The sequence below is a fragment of the Coloeus monedula genome (genome assembly GCF_965178545.1).
Source record: "Coloeus monedula genome assembly, chromosome: 5".
NCBI lineage: Eukaryota > Metazoa > Chordata > Aves > Passeriformes > Corvidae > Coloeus > Coloeus monedula.
Window position 1 is genome coordinate 20,216,024 of NC_138785.1, and position 20,351 is coordinate 20,236,374.

The 20,351-nt window shown below is 40.0% G+C and overlaps 1 protein-coding gene across 4 annotated transcripts in view; it reads right to left on the bottom strand.

Moving 5' to 3' along the window:
- Positions 1–16,978: 16,978 nt before the first annotated feature.
- TECRL (trans-2,3-enoyl-CoA reductase like) overlaps positions 16,979–20,351 on the bottom strand; it is a 66,352-nt gene continuing 62,979 nt past the window's right edge. Inside the window, exon 12 of one of the 4 annotated variants that reach the window (XM_082282276.1) lies at positions 16,979–18,127. In XM_082282276.1, coding sequence (XP_082138402.1) covers positions 17,949–18,127 — 179 coding nt within the window. In that variant the 3' untranslated portion in view covers positions 16,979–17,948. The remainder of the gene's footprint in view (positions 18,128–20,351) is intronic. The other 3 variants (XM_082282278.1, XM_082282275.1, XM_082282283.1) reach the window with 3 other exon arrangements.

Genomic DNA, 20,351 nt, shown 5'->3' on the forward strand with positions numbered 1-20,351 from the left:
GCTCTTTGCAACCCAGAGTGCTGAGGATGGAACAGGAAGCCCTCCTACATTGTGTGTGCCAGCTGTATGTGTATGATGAAAAGACCTTGGGGACCTTTGTAGTGTCTCACTGATGTTTTGCTTAACAGGTTGTAACAACAAAAAAAAAAGGTGATTGAAATATGGAACACCAGATTCTCATTCTCAGTGGATAGGGAAAAAAAATAAAATTAGGATTTCCAAAGTACTTGTGGGATTTAGGAAGACTTTTGGTTTTTTAGGAATTCAGTAGGAATTCATAGAGCTGGACAGAAAATTATTATCCAAAAGATATTTTAGTGGAAAATATGATTCCTGCTGAATTGTTAAAGGCATTTTATTTCCAATGGCAAAGCTGAAAAGTCCATTTCAGGTCGCTTTCAATACTTTAACTTTAGGGATCAATGGATCTATGAATATGAGGTTAGGGTGTATATTCTTCTGGTAATTTTTATTTCCAGCCCTTTCCACCTCCTCTGGACAGAGTCTCTGAAGTACTGGTATTTCCAACATGCACTGTGCTAAAATACTTGCAACTGAGCTTATCTCACAGCCTGACACCAAAATAGATGTAGTGCTTTAGGGAAGATGTAGTTCATAGCAGGATTTTGAGCCACAAGCAGGGCAAAGAACTACAACTTCCAGAAGCCACCTTGGGAATCTCAAATGAAGAAGCAGCCACTGTAGCATTGGTCTGTCAGCTTTAGACAGACAAGGACTACACTGATGAGCCTTCACATCTCATTGCAAGGTCTATTTGCTCAAGGCTTTCCTTGAAGGAGAGAGGTTATGTGCTGAACTGATTTGACAATAAAAGCATCAATGTCAGTTCTGCAATCCTTTATGAACTCATAATGTTTTAAACTGAAATACATTTGTTCAGAGCCTGCCATGAGTGTATATATATCCATCAGAGAGGAAAATAAAGTATCATGCTCTTTCTGATCCACCAGCAGCTGTACAGAAACTGCTGCTCTGTGTCAAATGTGCTACTTAGCTGGGTGGAGCAGGGGCAACAAAAGTTTTCACATCCTCCTTCCACTGTCCTTCTGTGTTGATTGCTGCTTTTCCAAGGTATTGAGTTCAGAGCCAAAAGTTGCCTGAGCATTGGAAATTTTCAAGGATATCCAGGACAGCTCACCACCCAGGTCCCACACCAAACCCTACATATTTCAGGATCAAGATATGAGTCTACTCAGTCAAATAAGATGCTGTTTCTTGAAGGTTTATTCAGTCCCTGTAGTTGTACATGCAGGAGCAGAGCAGGATTCCAGAACAAGTCACTGCAGGATCCAAGGGAAAAATGAATGGATATCTGCTAAGCAAGAGGGTGTCCAGGAGAACATATTAGCCCATTTACTGCCCAGTACTTTGATCAGACCTGTTTTAGCAAGATTTGTGATCTGTGGTGTGTCCTAGAATATCAGAGGATTCAGTCAGTCTAAAGCAATTCTTGTTCATAGGAAACATTACACTGTCTTTGGTTTTGAGCTGGACATCTCAAGAGCCAAAGGCAGGCTACAGACTTGGTAGCAGTGTTTGGATTGTCTCCTGTCATTGTCATGCCTTGTCTCTGTCATTTGGCATTTGCTAGTTTTCTGTCCATTGTGCTTGCTCAGCTATTTCATCTGTTCTCATAACAAAGCAACAAGAAACAGGTTAAGCTACATATTAATGTTTCAGTGCAACACTGCAATTTGATAACAATAAACAGAAGCTTTTATGAGGCTGTAAATGTCTCTTCCATTTATAAATATTGTACTATAACTGCAGGCTCTAGGGTTATCAGGCAGTCAAACCTTTCATCAAAGCCAAATAGTTCCTAAAGTACCACTCTTAAAAATCTTTTGCAGGCATTAATGTTTCATTAGTTCTCTCAAATGAGTCTCCTTGGAAATCTGTATAGCAAGTAAAATCTAACTCTAGCCCATGGAAAAATTAACTGCTTTTTTTAATTCCCTTCTTTAGAATTTACTCCACATGGCTTGGGGTGGTCCATAGCTGGTGTTTCAAATGTTCTTGGCTTAAAGGGTAGCAGTACCATTAATAACATATGCACAAATGTACATTATACCAATGTGCACTCACCCTCCAGCCAGGATTCTTTCTGCCCATCCAACTCTCCATCTATCCCTTGCTTGTCCATGGAGGGGGACTTCCTGCCTCTGCTTAGCCAAGCCAAATTTAAGGAAACTACTCTGAAGTTGCACCCACAGTGCAGCAACCAAGAAAGCACCGTCCAGGTATTTGATTGATTGACAGATTCTCAGGGCAGCAGGGACCACTGTGACTTCCATAAATACCCATTGTTTCTATCCAATGTACTTGAAACAAATTGTGCCAGCAGCACACACAGCCTGTGTATTCACTGTTCCTTTCTACCTCCAGCCTTGTAGAGTACATATCCTCAGTTCCTGCCCAGTGTTTAAATGTGCGTAATTGGCAACCTGTTGTTACTGCACATTGGCAAGGAGCTTTATAACTGGTGTGAAAGAAAATTATTTGGGCATCTGAAATGGCTTTATCTCAGCTTCTATCTAGCCTTCCAAGCAGTGCTTGATTTTGTGCAGCTTAAAAAGGAAACTTTTAATATCAAACACAGATTGAACCTGCATCTTTGAATTCACAAGTGACTGACAGATTTTCCTCTGTGAGCAGGTTTTTGGGGGATAGTCAAGGCCTGAACTCATCAGTAGATATGCTTTGTAAGCATTTGTGGTGTTACAAAGCCTCCTAGGGGTAGAAACAGAAGGAAATGGCTGTGTGCTACCATTGTTGGGATGTTGGGATTTGGCATAGTAGGCGCTGGAGGGAGGAGAGAGGTAAGGGAAAGGCAGGATCATGTCAGGAAGATGCATCCCTGCGTGCTTGGCTGCAGGCGTGGGAGTGGGCATGAGCACACGAAGTCCCAAGATTTATACTGCTGTCCACACCACTGGTTTGAATAGGGGTGTAGTTCAAAGTGCAGTGAGCTGAGCTCTTCCTTACTTGGCCATACTCTGCTCAGTGTGACCTTGGCTCTCCCAATTCAGAGAACTTTGGATTTTGGGATGAAATGAACTGCTAGCATTGGGAAGAAGTGTGAGTCTGTCTTTGACAGCAAGCTTGAACATGGTTATACCTGATGTCAGCATGTCTGTAGACTGATCCAAATTGTCTTCATTCATCTCATTCCTCTCACATCTCTGTTATTGAACCAATTACAAGTGTGTTTACTGATGCCCAAAAACATTGGTAAACAGGGAGTCAGCAACAAAATGATCACATATCTGACAGGTCCCCCAGGAACCTGATTGGACTGATTAGTCTACAATATCTGTTTCTGTAGTCTGAAAGAAGCTGTTCAGTCTTTGACAAAAAAGAAAAAAAAAATTAAATTATAGAATTAGTAGAATGAAAAATGGTGATGGGTACAATCCCATTATATGGGTGCTGTGAGACTGTGGGGTGCCATAGCTTGAACTGCCCCTATAGCACAGCAAGCACAAGGTTATACATCTAGGAATGCACACTGTGGTTCCTACTGGGTAGATGGTGTGGAGTGTCTCATAAAATGGTGTCTCAGGAGAGGAGCTGAGCATTGCAAGAGTCCCAGCCAACAGAATGTGAGGCGATGACTTCTGCAAACATCTGCCTGCAGCAAATCATTATAACAGGGCACAGGGATGTTTCCCTGGGCCATGTGCTGAAAGCATTTGTCCTGCAATGTCACATGCTCATCTGCAGTAAGTACAGAGTCCTGGTTAGTGAATTCACTCCCCAAGTTTTCCCTCTTTCTTTCTGTCACACTGGATAAAATTGCTGTCTGCAGCGACAAGGCAACATGTAAATACCTTGCAGAAGAGTTATTCATCATTAATGCTGGCAGTTTGAAGTCATAATCAAACAGTATTTGGCAGGAAAAAGTTTTTAATGAGAATGGCATTAAAGAATTTAATTTAAAACCCAGGAAGGGATTCTTCTTTGCACGTGCCTCTTGCTTCTCAGACTTCCAGTTCTTTTCCTGTCCATGAAAGAGTTAAAAAGTAAAAAAGAAGGCAACTTGGGGTTCATTGATTTCACATAAAGTGTTTTCCACTTAGCTCCTCACAAACAAGAGTTGCAAAAAGACTTTAGACTCAGGGAGAAGTGCAGCAGGGATTTTTGATACCAGAAATCCCTAGGGGAAAAAAAGGCATAATGAAAATAATTGTCTGGAAAATGAAGCTGGCCAAAACGAGTATATAAATAAAGTGGAAATGTTGAACAGGGAAGGAACAGCTAACCTCAAGCTGGGGTGAATGATCTTTCTGTGACATCTCTCTAAAGCAACTCCTAGTGCTCAGTCAGGAATTACAGGGTCGATGCAGAGATTATTTGGTATTGATCTTTGGCCTGGCTTTATGGAGAGCATAAGCCTGTAAAATTACGATGGTCCTTGCAAATTTATTAAAATGGCTTAAAATTTATTAATCACTTTAGAAATGCAGGTCATGGACTCTGAACTGGAATAATAAAGCTTTAAGCCACTACCAATTATCTGAGAAGTTTGTACAACACGATGGTTCAATTACTCTGTGTGCAGGTTTCCCAGCTAAACTGCAGCCAGACCACATTTGCCATCTGTCCTTTCCTAAGTAAATGGAGCTTCCAGCCCGCCCCAAATTCACACCGTACCCCACCATCAACAATCATTCTTATTAGTGAGGTAAATATGCAAATTTTGTAGGGATATTTAAATAGATTGTTCTTATCAGAATCAAAATATGCCTGATGTGAAAAATGGGAGACATTAGAAAAAGCTATGGGCACACATTACTGTTCAGGGGAGCAGCAGGGGGGTGCTTTCTTATCTACACAGTAATAATGGCTGTGCTGTCACATCCCATTGCTCCTGATAAAGGAAGAGGTCATTGTTGTACATATTTTTTGACAGAATGAGGTCGTTGATGTTATCTCTGATTAGTTGAATAATGATCATGACAGATTCTTAGTTGTCTTACCTTAGAAATGACAGTCTGCTTTCCTATCCTGGCTGACCTTTTTCCTTAAAGGGAACTGTACTTGCAAAGCAGCCACAGAAACTGAGAACTGTGGGGGCTGGGTTTTCTCCTCTCCCCTTGTGAAAGGGTAGTGTAAAAAAAAGGGGAGAAACTTTAGTGGCTGCTGTAGCAGCAAGCACTCCTGTTTATCTTGCAGTATGCATGAAGAATATGATCTCTGTGGAAGAAATTCCCCACCTCAGCTGTGGCAGATTGTTGCCCCTCAGATGAGGAAGGAGAGCTCCTTGCAAGGTTATTTTATTAGATCATCTGCTTTGCCCTCAATAGCATCTCAGCCCTGTGCCCTGCTACCAAGCAGAATAATGTGACTAAAACACCTCTTAACATTTAACAGCCCCATTAATTTTCCATTGATGCACCACACAGACTAAGGGATTTGCACCCTTGACCTTGGGCATCTAACACATAAAATATTAGATTATGTTTTTGCAAATCTTTTGTACACTCTCAGTCTTTCAGTGCTGGGAGCACAGACAGTTATAACCAGCTTAGTCAGGCAACATAAAAATTTAAACTTTTCTGGCATAGACAAGGCTAGAGACACAGGAGAAATTCAATGTCCTTGTCTTGTTTAATAAGTCTGCAAGCTTGAAAGTCTTATTAAGCATTCAGAAAACAGAACGTGACACACTAAAGTTTGTGGAAATTACCTTTTCTTTTTTTTTAAATTCCTGTTGAAGTCTCCTTGAAAAATGAGAACTGATAACAGAATTCTCATTTTTGGTGCCTTACAGTAATTTGGATTGAATGTGAACTGTTTTCTTTTCCTCTCCATTCAGTTAGCCAGCAAATGGAAAACATATATTGTTTGAAAAACCTTTAGGGAGTGAATAGAAATGAAGTTATTCTAAACAACCACTGCATTAGAGAAGTAATATAAATGAGGTTCTGTTTTCCTGTGGAACTGCTGTTAAATTTGACTTGAAATGCAATGTGATCAGAGACACACCCTATAAGGAACAGTTAAATTATAGGAAGTAGAAAAGATTGTCAAAGTTAGAGCTAGAGCCGACCTATAACTGTTCTCTGGATCACTCTCTCTCCCTGCCCACCACACTTCGAAAAATTTGGAGGATTTAGTGTATGCTTTTAGCTACTCTCTTAAGCAGCTCATGGGAACTAATAAATCACTAAGACTTCATGAGGACAAACTTTAGTGAGCTAAGTGGCTGCTTTCCTGGAAAACTCCTTCAGACACTTCTTACTTTATTTCCAGCAGGAAGAAGGATGAAATGTAGATACAGGGAGTCTGGAAAGCACGAATAAGCGTGGTGCTCTGTTTCTGAGACCAGTGTGCCACATGCAGCTCCTCTCAGGATCTGGCAAGGAAGCAGGCAGGCTCTGAGACCCTCTGCAGTGTCTGTGCTGGGTGGTGTCAATCCTAACCACCTATGGAGCCCTTAGGCTTTCTAGGCACTCATGCTGCAGGTTTTTTGAGGCATGTTCTAAGCAACAACACCTCTTTTTCCTTAAATTAAATGACTCCTCATTTTGTATCCTGTTAGGAAGCTAACTCAAAGAGCTATAGTGCTCCAGCTCATCATTCTCTATCATCCACTGCAATGAAAATAATGAACAACCCCTTAGTAGAAAAAGAGAGAGGGCAGTCTGGGATGGAGCAAAAACAGGCTGACAATCTAAAGTTATAACCCCAAAGAGAAAGACAAAATAATATTTTCTGAGGTTGTTATCAGGGAAAGTTAATAAAGCTCTAATGAATATTAATTTATATCCATACAGGATTGCTAACTTCTGTGCTTTTGCTGGCATGGCAAGCTGTCAGTATTTAAATGTCTAGTACATCTTTTGATTTGCCACAATTAATGTTTCATGGCGTGTATGTGAGTTTATAAATTAAAAAATTTAATTACAAGTTGTTCTTCTTGGGGTTTTTTTTGTATAGACCGAATGGCAAACAGAGCTGCAAAGCCATGACAAACTTAGGATCAGGATGCTGATATAAATATGGGTAGATGATGATAACTAAGTTATTTCCTTTTAAATCTCTTCATATCGTGAATGGAAACGTGGCTTTAGATGAAAATGCTCATTATACAAATTAGATGGATGTTATTATTGAGAACATTAATCATTTTTTCTCCAAATGTTCGCTTTACAAATGTAATTATTTTTAATCATACTGTTTCCACTAAATTAGAGATTCGGTTTCCTTTTACACTCAAATTCAAGGTCTCTGTATTTAAAAGCACATTATTTTTTATAGATTATTTCCTGTCATTTTACTTCAAAAGCACCTGATAAAATTTCAGTAAATATGATTAAATAGCACAGGAAAGTTGCCATGGTATTTTTCTTCCTTTCAGCCTCATAAAATCACTGGTTTATCTGTGGCAGGTTTGAGGCTTCACAAGAGTGTGGGTGTGTAATTAACCTGGTTTCTTAATGAGTGTATTGAAAACATATTTTCTTGCAGTTCAGTGGCTGATAGTAAGCTATTGAGTATTTAGCCCTGGCAGAAGATCAGGACAAAGCTTGTAAGACAATGAAATACCACCTATAGCTTATTTTGAAGTCTCATAAGTTACTTAGTAGACCTTGTTGACACCTCAAAACCAAACACAAACTCTATCCCATGCTTTAAAAAATCCCAAATCCTCAAAACCACGGGAGATTTTATGACCTGCTTTTTCCCTGGTCATTTGCAGCAGAAAAAGCAACCTAACATCTTGTGTTGTCAACAACCATCTGGCAAAATTTCATTGTCTAGGCTTTTCAGCTGCTTTATGAGGAACAACAATTTAACTCCACATTGAAGACTGTGCAGGCTCACAACCAGATCCAGTCATTTTCAGTACTGCCTTTGTGTTAGTGTGTATAATTAATATGGACTTTGAGACATTAAGCAACAAATTCTGTAACTGGAAGATATTTCATGTGCAGATTAGGAAGTAACCATCTGCCACATTCTTTATGCAGCACTGTGCTTTATTTTAGAAAGACAAGAAAAATCCCAACATATTCACTGTTTTGCAGAGACCAAGTATGTTCCCAAGAGAAGCTGGCTTTGCCTTTGCTGGAAATGTAATTCAGCTACAAGTGTAGATATACACTCTCTGTGCACCTTTTCTACAGCAATTTTGCTAATATTTTAAGGAATAATACTTCTGTGAGATTCTGTTTTTTAGAAGTTTAGCAGAAGTTAAAAAAAAAGGGGGGGGGGAAGGAAAAATATTAGCAACTATCTCTGTCTGATGTTGTATGCTACAGTGGTTTGGTGGGTTGATTCCCAAACTGCACTTCAGAGATGCCTCCCCATTCAGCTTACAAAATCTTCTTTTTTTTTTTTTTTTTTTTCTTTTTAAAAACAAAACTCCACCTAGCTCCTATTGTCCCTCACTTTGCTGTTGGTTTTATTACAAAATCCACCTCTCCACAATTTGTCTACAGAAGGAATCATGCAAAAATGCAGACGAAGAGAAGAGATTAATTGATGGACAATTGTAGTTCGTGATGAGGCAGAGATGTGCTATGAATATCTGTATTAGTTAAAGGGAGCTATGGGCATTCATAAATGTGTGAAAGAGAGCATACATTCAAAAACTATTCCATGAATAAACACTGTTCATCTCATTGTGTTAACAATTTAAGGCACTTTGAAAAATAGCGTGAAATGTTGTTCTTTTTTAATTCATTGTACAGCAGGCTGCTGAGCACACTGTTATACCATTGATGGTTTGTGGTTTCAAAGGTATTTTGGAAAATTGGCAAAACATCTATAACAGTTTTGTAAAAGTGAGCAAACACCTGTCAAAAAGCAAGACCAGGAAAAAAAGACATTGAAGACGTTGGAAGAAAATGTAGCAATGTACACGCAGTGGCCCACTTGTAGCCTGTTGGATGCAAGTGTCTACAGTGCAGGAAGGTGGGAGGAAGTCCCAGAGCAACTGGGGTTCTCTCCTTCTGTCCTCATCTATGTTCTTCTGCAAGGGCCTCTTCCACAACTCACTCCATAGATATTTGAATTGATCCACAAGGGTTGCGTATGTAATTCCTGTTTTGATTTTAAAGCTCTTTCTAAAATCATTGTCTTAGATTTCCACATGGAGTTTAAGGAGGCAGGGAGCTGTGTTTCACTGAGCTGTGCTTGTCTCATAGGGTTCTGTAAGACCCCAGGAGAAATATTTCTCTTTTGATCTTCTCTTTGCAGTGGAAAGCTCATTTTTATTGTTTCTGCTCCATAGTGGACTCATCCCCTCCTTGTAGCTCTAAATATAAAACCCCCTGGTGAATGACCACAGAAATCCCATGCCATAGACATAGGGCAGGAATTACCTTGCCAGCATTCTTGCACTTCACTGGCAGGTTAAAGAGCTGGCAACTCCATGAGTGGTGGGATGGATTAAGTTGGTGTTCTTTGGCTTTTTGTGCCAGTGTTGGCTTGTTAGAGGCTGATGGAGGTGACTCATCCACATCTGTTCCTTCAGTTGGAGGCTGCTCATATATCTCCCTATTAGCCTTCCCAGTTTTGTGAATGTTTTCAGGAATTTACTGTCTTAAAGATCTCTGCCTTTTTGTCAAACTTGATGGAAATATTCGCATTTACTGGGGAAGATGAAGGTGTAGATGTGCACACACAAAGAGCACGATTACATAGCCTTTGTTTGCTTAGGGAAGCTGGAAAAAAGTGTCCACTGCATCCCCAGTCCCCATCAGAGCACACCAGTGAAGCTGTCGTTCTTGAAATGCATTAAATTCTGGAACAATTTTAAAAGAGAATGAGTGATGTGAGTTTGTAGTAAATGGGCTGGGATTTTTTTTTTTTTAGTCCTCAGAATCCTTGACATATAACCTTTTGCTTATATAAAACACTTCAGCTGTTCATTCATAGGTTTAACTATGCTGAAGACTATCCAGTGGAAAGAAATCTTATTATCTCCAGCTTAATATTTCATTATCTGGCACAATATGAGGATATTAGACTTTGATTGCTGGTTCTCTTCAGAGATTACAGCATTTAAATTCTTATTCCCATCTGCATTTCAAACTTCATCCTTTTTTTAAACTGGTCATATTTATGTTTCATTTAAATCTTGTCTTTCAAGTTTTCAGGTTAAAAAGTTTAGGTGCAAAATATTCAAATTAGTCTTACCCTAAATTTCCCCAACTATTCTGGTGTTCACTCACTCATTTTATGTCCTAACAATATGCAGACAGAATAATGGACATCAAGGAAGTGCAATGGTCATTCAGTACACACCAATATCACACATCTGACCAAAAAAAAAATCCCTTCAAGAACAATATGGTGACCTGATGCACCTAAACCTTTTACAAAACTATTAATCTGTGACAATGTCACCCAAAGTTACAGTAAATAAGTTATTGAAGTAGTTTTATGGGTCACAGTAATGTATCTGTTTGGAATCCATTGTACTCAGACAGGCATATACATTTGCTGTAAATAGATCTTCAATCTCTGAGAATCATTTTATTCTTTTTATACACACTATAAAATTGCCATTTTTATGGCCAGGCTTGATGTATGATATGGCTGAAGAGCTGTATGAGTTAATTAAAGAATAAAGGGCTGTCCCTTCTGCTCTATATTTCTGTTCATGACATTAGTATCTGAGAACCACTGTTTTGTACCACGCAGAGATTTCGACTTTAAGGGAATCATATAGGTTGAGGTATGTATACACCCATACTGTGCAGGGCATGTGATTGGGTCCAAAATCCAGAGGCTTCGTATCACCAAGGTAAGCATTTGCCCTGCTGAGGCATCCCTGTATTTCTTTGAAAGCTTCAATAACATCCCAGAACACAAAGCCGAGTAGTTTCTGTAAATGGTAATCCCACCAAGAAAATGAATGGGGAAAAACAGGGCAGCGAAGGATCACTTAAATTCTGTCTGCTGCCACCACAGATGGCCATGCTGTCTCATCTCACTTAGGCACACACCAGAGCTCAGTAACATCTCTCTCAGCCTCTGCTTTGCTAAGCTCAGTTAGAAAAACCCACAGTTCACTCTCGAGATATAAACTTGCCATTTCTTTGATCATCCTTCACCTGCACCTCCTTGAGTTTGTATTTTTGCCCAGAGCTGGCAAACACTGTCCCGTAAATTTCAGTCAAGATCTCCCCAGGTTGCCTTCTGTGGAAGATCATACTCTTGTGTCCTGGAAAGAGAGGATCAGGACCACCAACATCAGCCTTCGGAGGTGAATGTGTGTACCAAACGCCTGACTCTGAGGCCATGCATTTCCCAGTCAGTAGCTCTTGTCTCATACCAGACCAAAGATGAGCAAAAATCCCATAGCAAGGGAGCATCTTCAATTCTTTCTCTTTGAATTCTGGCTGCTGTGCATTAAATAAGTTATTTTCTTCCTTTGTAACCATGTGATAGAAGTTCCCAAAAGCACTTTCCCTTCATCAAGAGAATATTATTTAGACAGCCAAAAGGAAGGTAATTGTAGCATAGGATAATCACTGGAAAGAGAAAAGAATGCCTCCTTACATTTACATTTTAGAAAGCATGAAATTCTGTCTCACTTGCTCGTCATTATCCAGTATGAGCTAAGACATTTGCAGAATGTGAGCTCTCCAAAACAGTTTTAAAAGATAAAGTATTCTGATTACTCTGAAGTGTAGAACAATATTTTTCTCCATATTAATGTTAGAGAAAAATAGCACAAAAATGTCAGGAACTGTAACTCATTGCTCTTTTTACACGTAACTTAATCATGTGCCTTCATTTTGAAGCCCACATCCAATAAAGCAAATTCTCTTTGAACAACATCTTTAAGAAATCATCTTTCTTCTGTACGGTTTGTATTACTGCTGCCCCCCTTCTCTTTTAGTTTTTTCTTCCTGTAAATGCTATTGTAGATGCAGATCTTTAATATTCCATTGATACCTAAGTTTTCTCCTTGAGATTATTTTGTTCTAAGAAAAGAGTTATAGTCTTTACCTGTCACAGTTACAGGTGGACACAACCTCTCATTCCTGTGAGGCACAGGTGTGCTGCAAACAGGCCAGAAAAGCCCAGTTAAAGAAATGAACACTTGAGATGACAAAACACTGCAAGAAAGGTTTCAAATGCCATGCAGATTATAGGTCTTTAAAAGGTACATGGCTCTGTCACATTCCTTCCCAGAACCCAATTTTGTCTGCACAAATATGACATACAACTATCATTCCTCTCACATATTAGGCTTATCATCTCCTTGCCCTTTACAGCCTTCCTCATGTCCTCTGTTAGCCATAATAAAAGTTAATCCATAAGAAAAGGCTCAGAAGACCAAGCAGACCAAGCTCAATTAGTTCTTTGATTAACTTCATAATTGAGCAATAAGCCACAGAGCCAGACCTTCTTCAGCTGAAAGGGACAGCACTCTCTGTGGCAAGGTACAGCCTGCTCAACATGCATTTCTGCACAATTTTATTTATTTCACAGTTTTTTGTAACTCAATGAATGCATGCAGGGGTTAGGGGTGTATATCCTGGTTAACACTGGGTATTCTGCACACAGCTGTGCCCCAAACCTCTCATGACCCTTTCCCTGACATCACACTTCCATTTCTAAGGTTTAGTAAAGAGGTAGTCTTGGTGTACCATGGGCTTTTACTAGGAACACCAGAAGATGAGCAGCCAGAACTAGACATTAACTTTTAAATCTGTGGTGAGAATGTCCCTCTGCAGTGTACTGCAAAAATGCCATCCTTTTTAAGGCCGCTCTGTAAAGAAGCATTGTATTAAAGAGGGTGAGAAACTGAAGGATTTGGACTGGTCCAGGAGGTGTGCTGACATACCAGTATTTGGGAGTAAAATCCAGATGTCTGTTCCTGCCAGGGGGAATCTATCCTTCTTGGCAAAATGTGCAGTATGTGGGGTTTTCCATGTGTGGTTCTGCACTGAGATATCCACATAGACAAGGCACTATAGGTGTTTGGAGATGAGACAGAGTAATATATTCATAAGGACTCTGCAAAGAGCTCAGACTGGCTTTTGGAAGTTTCCTCCTGAAATTGAATATTCAAAAAATTGTCTCACAAAAAATGTATGCCCATCTGTGATATTCACAGCTTGTTTTAACTTTATGATGCTGGAGGCAGACCTCCAATCTCAGCGGGTGCATTCTCACTGAAGAAATGGCCCTATAAAAGATAATGGGTAATTAATATCGTAAAAAATTCCTCAGTAATGACTGGGGATATCAGAACTTGGTTCATATTTCCTTTTGGGACCCTGGAAATAAAATTTTATATTTTCCAGCAAAAAAGGCTGATCCTTGTATTTTGAGTACATGCAACAGCAAATAGTACACTTCCACAGTTTTGTAACATGCTGACTGGAATTCGATTTCTTCCTTTGCTAGCTGAGGAAGGAAGATCCGAAACATCCTCAAAGTCTAACAAGATGCTAATGTGCTAAAAAGAGCCTTTGAATGAGCTTGTTTTTGTCAAAATATAGCAAGTGTGTTAATTTAAAGACCTCTAATGGCACTAAAAACATTCATTGACAAATGCCTCATTTTCTCTTAATAACACTTGCTTTAATGTTGCTGTAAATGATATCAAGTTTGCCATAATGATACAGCGCTAGCACTTAAAATCTACCTTCAATGGCTATTTGTATTTTAAATTTTGCATTTTCATTTGATCCCATATGCTTTTGACAATGCTGGATTGATTTAAAGCCAGCTGATTACAGAACACTGAATTAAAGCCGAATCTCAGGTACATTACAAAGGTGAAGGAGCAGCTAGATTCTAAGCAACACCTGAGCTAATGTCTCTTTTCTAATTGAGTGATAGTCAGGCAGTTTGCAGTGCCAGCAAGTATGGTTAAATCAAATTGACTTTTAGTGTTAGACCAATGGTGCTAATAGACTGGGTTCACTGTCTATAATGGATATGGAAAGACAAATACATTAAAAGCAAAGGTCATTCTTATCTTTTGCTTTTGACAGCAAAGACTTAACTGTACAAAGTTCGTTTCCCCTCCAAGAAATTATCGTTCCTACAGTTTATCTCAAATGAGATTGGTAATGAAAATCTAGAAGGATTTTTTCTTTCCACGTCATCCTCCATAACTCAAGACTTATCGCCCTTATACCTGGATGCATTATTTGCCTTTTCTCCTCATGCTCAGATGGGAGTAAGGGATTGTTTTCCTTTTTATTTTTGCTTACAGAATCTAGTATAATGATCTTTGCTTCAAGTGTTAATGTATCAACAAATAAGCAACAGCAGTTCCAAGCATGGGAAGCAGGATGAGGTTGTGAGTTGTCTGGAGGAACACAGAACATGTGGTAGGAAGTATGGACCATTGCTTCCTTCAGCAGTGAACAGGAAGAGAAATAGGCATCTTGGTGAACTTGAAACACTATTCCCCTGCTGAGCTCATGAACTTTTTGCCAGTACTAAAAGAATGTCCTTTTCATATAGATGAATACTGCAGGGAGGGGAGGAGTTTTAATACTGCTTTCAGCGTTAAATTTCAGGTACTGTGGGCTGCAGAAGCCTTAGCCCATTGATTTGTGAGGGGCTTGCAGTCTGCTTGGGGTTAAGTACGTGTGTGACTGTCTTGGCTCAGGATGGCACCCAGAGAGCTCTGAAAGCTCATGAATTGCAGATTAATAACAACGCAGGTAGCAGTTAGGGTACAGAATAACTTCCTTCAGCACAGTGAAAATGATGCATGTTTACAGCTGAAAGTTTGTGTCTGATGATGAGGCAAGATGAAGGGAGTTGCATTTCAGTAGGGACTTCAGCAAAAGACAGCAACAACATCTTATGCTAACAAGTAAGGAAAAGCTTTTGTCAGTAAGTAGCAGGATCCTCTACCTATTGTCTGATTTTGGCAATGTCTGATTTGTAGTGTTATGTTGTATCTAGGGCTTTCTGGCCCATAATAGGCTGCTGAAAGCCATCTGGGCAGTGCCATCCCCCACAACAAGTCACAAATGCAGAAGGAGAAATTCTTCTGGGAGTCTGATGTAGTGAGGGGATCCATACGGGATGTGCTACAAATCCTGACAGCATCCACAGGGCGGGACTGGAAAGAGTTCTCTTACTTCTGTTTTAGAGCCCTCTGATATTCCATACCTGATAGCCAAAATTCAGTGGCAATGCATCACTCTCTCCCTAAGTGCTGCCTTACCAAAGGGCTTCTCTCCAGTCTCAGACTCCATGGTTTGCTTTCCTGGAGGGTGCACATGGAGGGAGTAACTTCTGCACGCTTGGGTTAAAGGAGTTGAGAACAAGCAGTGCTCTGTGCGCTGCTGCTGCATTCAGGAGGGGCTGCACCATCCTGCTTGTCACACTTTCTTTTTTTAATAGTTTTATTCTATCCACCAATAGTGCTGCCTATTTGTATTTGTTTGAATGATGAATAATTTTTAAATGCAACTGTCATACTCTGCCTCGTGAATTGCAGTGATTCTACCATGCTGTACAGAAACATTTTGACCTTGTAAAAAACAAACTTTTGCTAAAACATTTTTGATATTCATAAAGGCAAAATTTTAGTACGGTTTTCATGGTTTTGCTATAGACCAGGTACAAAATTCTGTTCCACAATACATTTTGAGTGCGCAACTAACATTTCTCACTTGATTTAGGGAGGACAGAATAAAAAGCAAACTGAATAGCAAAAGATTGGAGTTTCCAGCAAGCTGAAAATACCATGGTTTGTTTCCCACCAATACCAAGAGAGATAAAGTTAATCTGAAAGTACACAGAAATTCACATTTACAAAATCTGGTCTCCACAAGGCCATGAAATCCTTAATTTGTTTATTTCTCCCAGAAGAATATAAATCACTGTTGCATCACCCAAATGTTTGTGAGTTTATCAAAAGGAGCATTTATTCAGCATTCGTTCCACTCTGTCATTAAATCCTCGGGATTATATGGCTGTTGTTGTCTTTTAAATTCCTGATAAATATGTTGCTGACAGCCAGCTGTTCTTTCCAATGCATCATAACCAACCATCCTAGAGTAGATCATTAGTCTGCTTGCATCTATCTATTTTGTTTATGCCACTCAGGGAGATTACAATGGCCATCTGCAACTGTGGGCACTTTTTGTGGCACAGGAATGTGAGGGACAGGGCAGAGTTTCAAGGATATCAGCTCCCTTGGAGTGATAAGGCTTGCTTGCCCAGTAGAGGGACACTTTGGTGTCTCTGGTGGCTTCAGCTCTTTTTCCCCTGAGGCAGTTTTGGAGCCATATAGACTGGTGACACTACAGAAAGCCTCTTGGGGCTGAACCCCCAGGCAAGACATGGGGAACTGCCAGACCCGTCACACCACCTGGTTACCCCTGGGAGCAAAAATTTGGGTGTACAATAAGTGCCAGCTGTGGCACAGACTTTTCCCCCCTCATACTCTTACGCCATACTACATTTGTTAAATAGAAGGTCAGAGCTTTCCAGAGTTTCCCCCTTGGCAGCAAGCTGATTTTTCCTGCTGCTCTTTTGACTTTTCAGTGGTCTGAAGCACCAGGTTTGGTTCACTCGCAGTTCAAGCTGTCAAACTCCCATGTACAGAGCAGTCAGAGTATGTTTCTGCTAGGGAAATCGAACAGTATGTTTTCCAGTTTGCAGCATTCAGCCCACACGGTTTTTTTCTCAGAAAACAAGAGAATGCTGCCCCTTGCACTTGTAATTTACAGTAATTAGCAAGGAAATGATGCTTGGTTTTAGAGAAAGAAGCACACTGAGCAACTCATTCCTAAAAAGAAGATTTGGAAAGGAGGCTCACATTGGGAAGTAGTACATTTTTATTCCCATTGTAAACATAAATATTCAACACTTTTTGCAAATCAGAAATCAGAAGGGAGAAAAGCAGTGATCTTTGGATTGATTGAACTTTTTTTCTCCTAGCTTATGCTGAAATGCATAATATTTCAACTGTGTGTGAAATGCAAGTAAGCTGATAGATTGGTTGTATTAATTGGAAAAAAAAAAAATCCTAGCTGAGGCACTCTATTTTCAAAGAACAGATGGCTTTCTTTACTTACAGCTGTAGAATATTTTGCTGCAACATAAAGACATATAGTATATCCTCTGGGGATGAAGGAAAATGAAATGGAGAGAAAACGTTTCAGGGAAAATCATTAGAAGCTCTACAAGTAATAGAAATACCAGGCCTGACTTTTGGTGCCACTAACCTTTGTTGACTTCAAATGACAAGTCCTAGTTGAGATCAAGACATCAGCAGGACCCCTACTTGCCCTGAGTTTCCCACTCTCCTCCCCATAAGGAAGGCAGCAGGAGAAGCCTCACCTGCAGACATTTCTTGTGGCAGAGGACATTTTTTATGTTTTCTCTACCAGCCCGCCTGGCTTAACCTTTGGACCATCCTTCAGCTGCCTCTTAATGCGACCATTTTATCAACAACTGCAGTTAAAATGGCAGTCAGTTTAGCCAGCTCTGTCTGCTGCTGCTTGAAATTTTATGTATTGTGACCTTCTTTGTGCCCTTAATTTCTGCTGGAGATGCTCATCTCCTTGCTCTGTAACCAATGAATCAATTTTATTTTCTCTGCTGAAAATGTTGGGGAGGTGCAAAGCAAAGTTTCTCCCCCTGCTCCTTATCTGTAATAAGAAAACTCCTGCAGTTTTTCTCTCTTTGTAACTGCCTATTGATTGTGTATGTCAACTGTATGTCTGTGGGCGCTGAAGGATTTGATTTTATTTCTGTTTGCTCAATGATATCTAAAAAGTGACTGCTTGAAGGGCTGCTGAGAAGTGGGGGTCTTGTCCACAGGTTTTATAATGCATTATTTGTGTGTAATTACAGCAGGATGGTGTAATTACACAAGGTGTTTCCTTTTACTTGTTTAGGTATTCTTTTTGAATGACACAAGCATCTGCAGTCCCAAGGCCCCAGAACTGCCATAGGCAAGATTGCCCCATACTGCCTTACACACCCAGATTTAGTGCTCTTGCATGAATTGTTTGCCAGTAAATAAAAGCAGTCATTTTTCCGAGTGTTTGATGGCAATGGATGCTGTTCTCACTTCTGTTGGTCTGGGCAGTCCTCTGCCACGGAGAGCGACTCAGATGCCTGAATGAAACAGGCTGGGAAGGACAAGAATTGCCTAAGGAATGAGAAGCAAACGTCAATTACTTGTTCAAGGATGAAAAAGTGTGTGGTAGGCTACTTATTTAGATGGCTAAGCACATCTTGCATTTGGCTCCAGCATCCTGGCCTTGCACTTACAGCACATCTCCTATCACATCTGTGACACTTGAGCAGTTCAAAGAGAGTTTGTGCAATGACCCTTCTTGTTAGGGCCTGGGCCATCAGGAAAGGACCTCTGAGAGGGAGAAGTAGCTGTATGGGCTTTGGTTCATCATGGGTTCAGAACCATCAGCACTGGAATGGGGCAGTCTGTGGGGACTGTTAACTCCTGTCTATGACAGCTGAGCTCTCTCTGCGAAACTCACACACTCTGACACCCTTGGTCAAAGCCTTGTGTGTGCCCTAAGGATCTGGCTATCAGGCCCAGGGTGTGATTCCTGGGGTGTCCTGAGCAGGACCAGGAGTTGGACTCGATGATTCTGATGGGTCCCTTCCAGCTCAGCATATTCTATGATTCTGTGATACAGTAGCAGGTCATACAGTAATTCCCTGTGTAACTTGCATTACTCAGTGCAAGACTGTCATGACTGTGAGTGACAATTATTCTAAAATTTATATTTCCAAGCCAAGTGGAAAAGTTTCAGAGGTACAGCTTCCAGCAAATATTATAATCAAATATATTATCTCTTTATTTAATTCTAGATCCGTAATCAAGATCACCTTTATTAGATTTCAGGAAATCTTTATTGCACTGCCTTCTCCTGGGAGAGGTGCCCAAGGTACTGAGCCCCTGAGCAGAAGCCTGGGTGAAGTAGTAGTTCTCAAATTACCACAGCCCTGTGTCAGTTTGTCTCTGTATCTGTAACAGCACAATATCTATCTTCCTTTTACCTGATGGGGCCTGCTGAATGAGATGATGTGTCAGTCGTAGGTGAGAGGGTTGCTGTTTCTAATGTTACAAATTTATGATTTCATAGCAAGATACTGATGCAAACCTGGAAGAATTAAACTTCTACTTTTGCAGAGAGGAGTTCCTGAGTAGCTCCAGCCCTTCAGAGGTTAAGAGCAAAGGAAGCAAGGAAAAGCATTTTGAAGTTAGGGCTTAGATAGTGCCAAGATTTAGTTTTGTGCTTGCAACTGGATTAAGGTGGGATGCTTGGCAAGTCTCTGAACATAGCTGAACATTGTGCTTCACATGGCTGTTAGAAGGATATCTAAAAATGGCAGCAAAGTATTAATGTATATGTGGGGCAACAGGGCTGGAATTGGTTAACTGTTCAAAAGATTCTGCATCCTCAGAGTTTTGAAATGAAGGGATTTTCCTGTGACATAATTGTGTATATCAAAGCTCTGATAGGTAAGTAGTTAAGAGTTTGAATGACAGGCATACAAATCCAATGCAAAGCACCCTCTGCAAAGAGATGATGTATACCAGAGGGTGGAAGAATACAGTGTGCATGTATATGTGACAAAAATTCCCTGTTGGTTCAAGAACAGGTGCTTTGTTTTTCATTAGATACGATATTGGAGATGTGTCATCTTTAATCCATTTCTCTCAAGTTCAGTTCAGAAAGACTGAAATTTCTTTCAAAAAAGACATAGCTGCTAATCCCTAAAAGCACACTGCAACCCCATTCTGGTCCTTCCAGATCTCTAATCAATGTCTCCTGCAAAGATGCCCTTGAATCTTGGAAATGGCCTCATAATATTAATAGAAAAGATTAAAAGTACCCTTTTTTCCCTATTCTTACCTTGCAGAGAGGGACATCTTTTTAAATATTTGTTTCTTTTGTAACTCAGTGTCACAGTTTCATCAGTCAACTGAAAACTCATCAACTTTTCAGTCTGAATAAGAGTCAAAAAAATGATTGATGTTTTCTTTGGAGCCTGTCTTGTAGTGCTTTAAAAGAGTCCCCAAATGGTGAAATCTGCAATTTTGAAACAAAAGCCTTTTCCTGTTGAGTATGGCCAGGTACTCATAACCGTGAAAGGAATCACTTATAGAGCTATATTACTTTTTCACAGGAATAATACTGTGTGTTAGGAAAAGACTGGCTAACAATCAGATTTCTTTGACAAAAGATGTGAAGTTTGCTTTTTTTAAATATGGAATTCATTAGTATTATTGAAGAGTCTTATCATATTTCTTTGAACTATAAATGATTTCCTCATACTTGGTTCCTCAAGTTTCAAAGGCTTTAGAAGTTACATAAAAGCAGGTACATGATAGAAGACTGGGT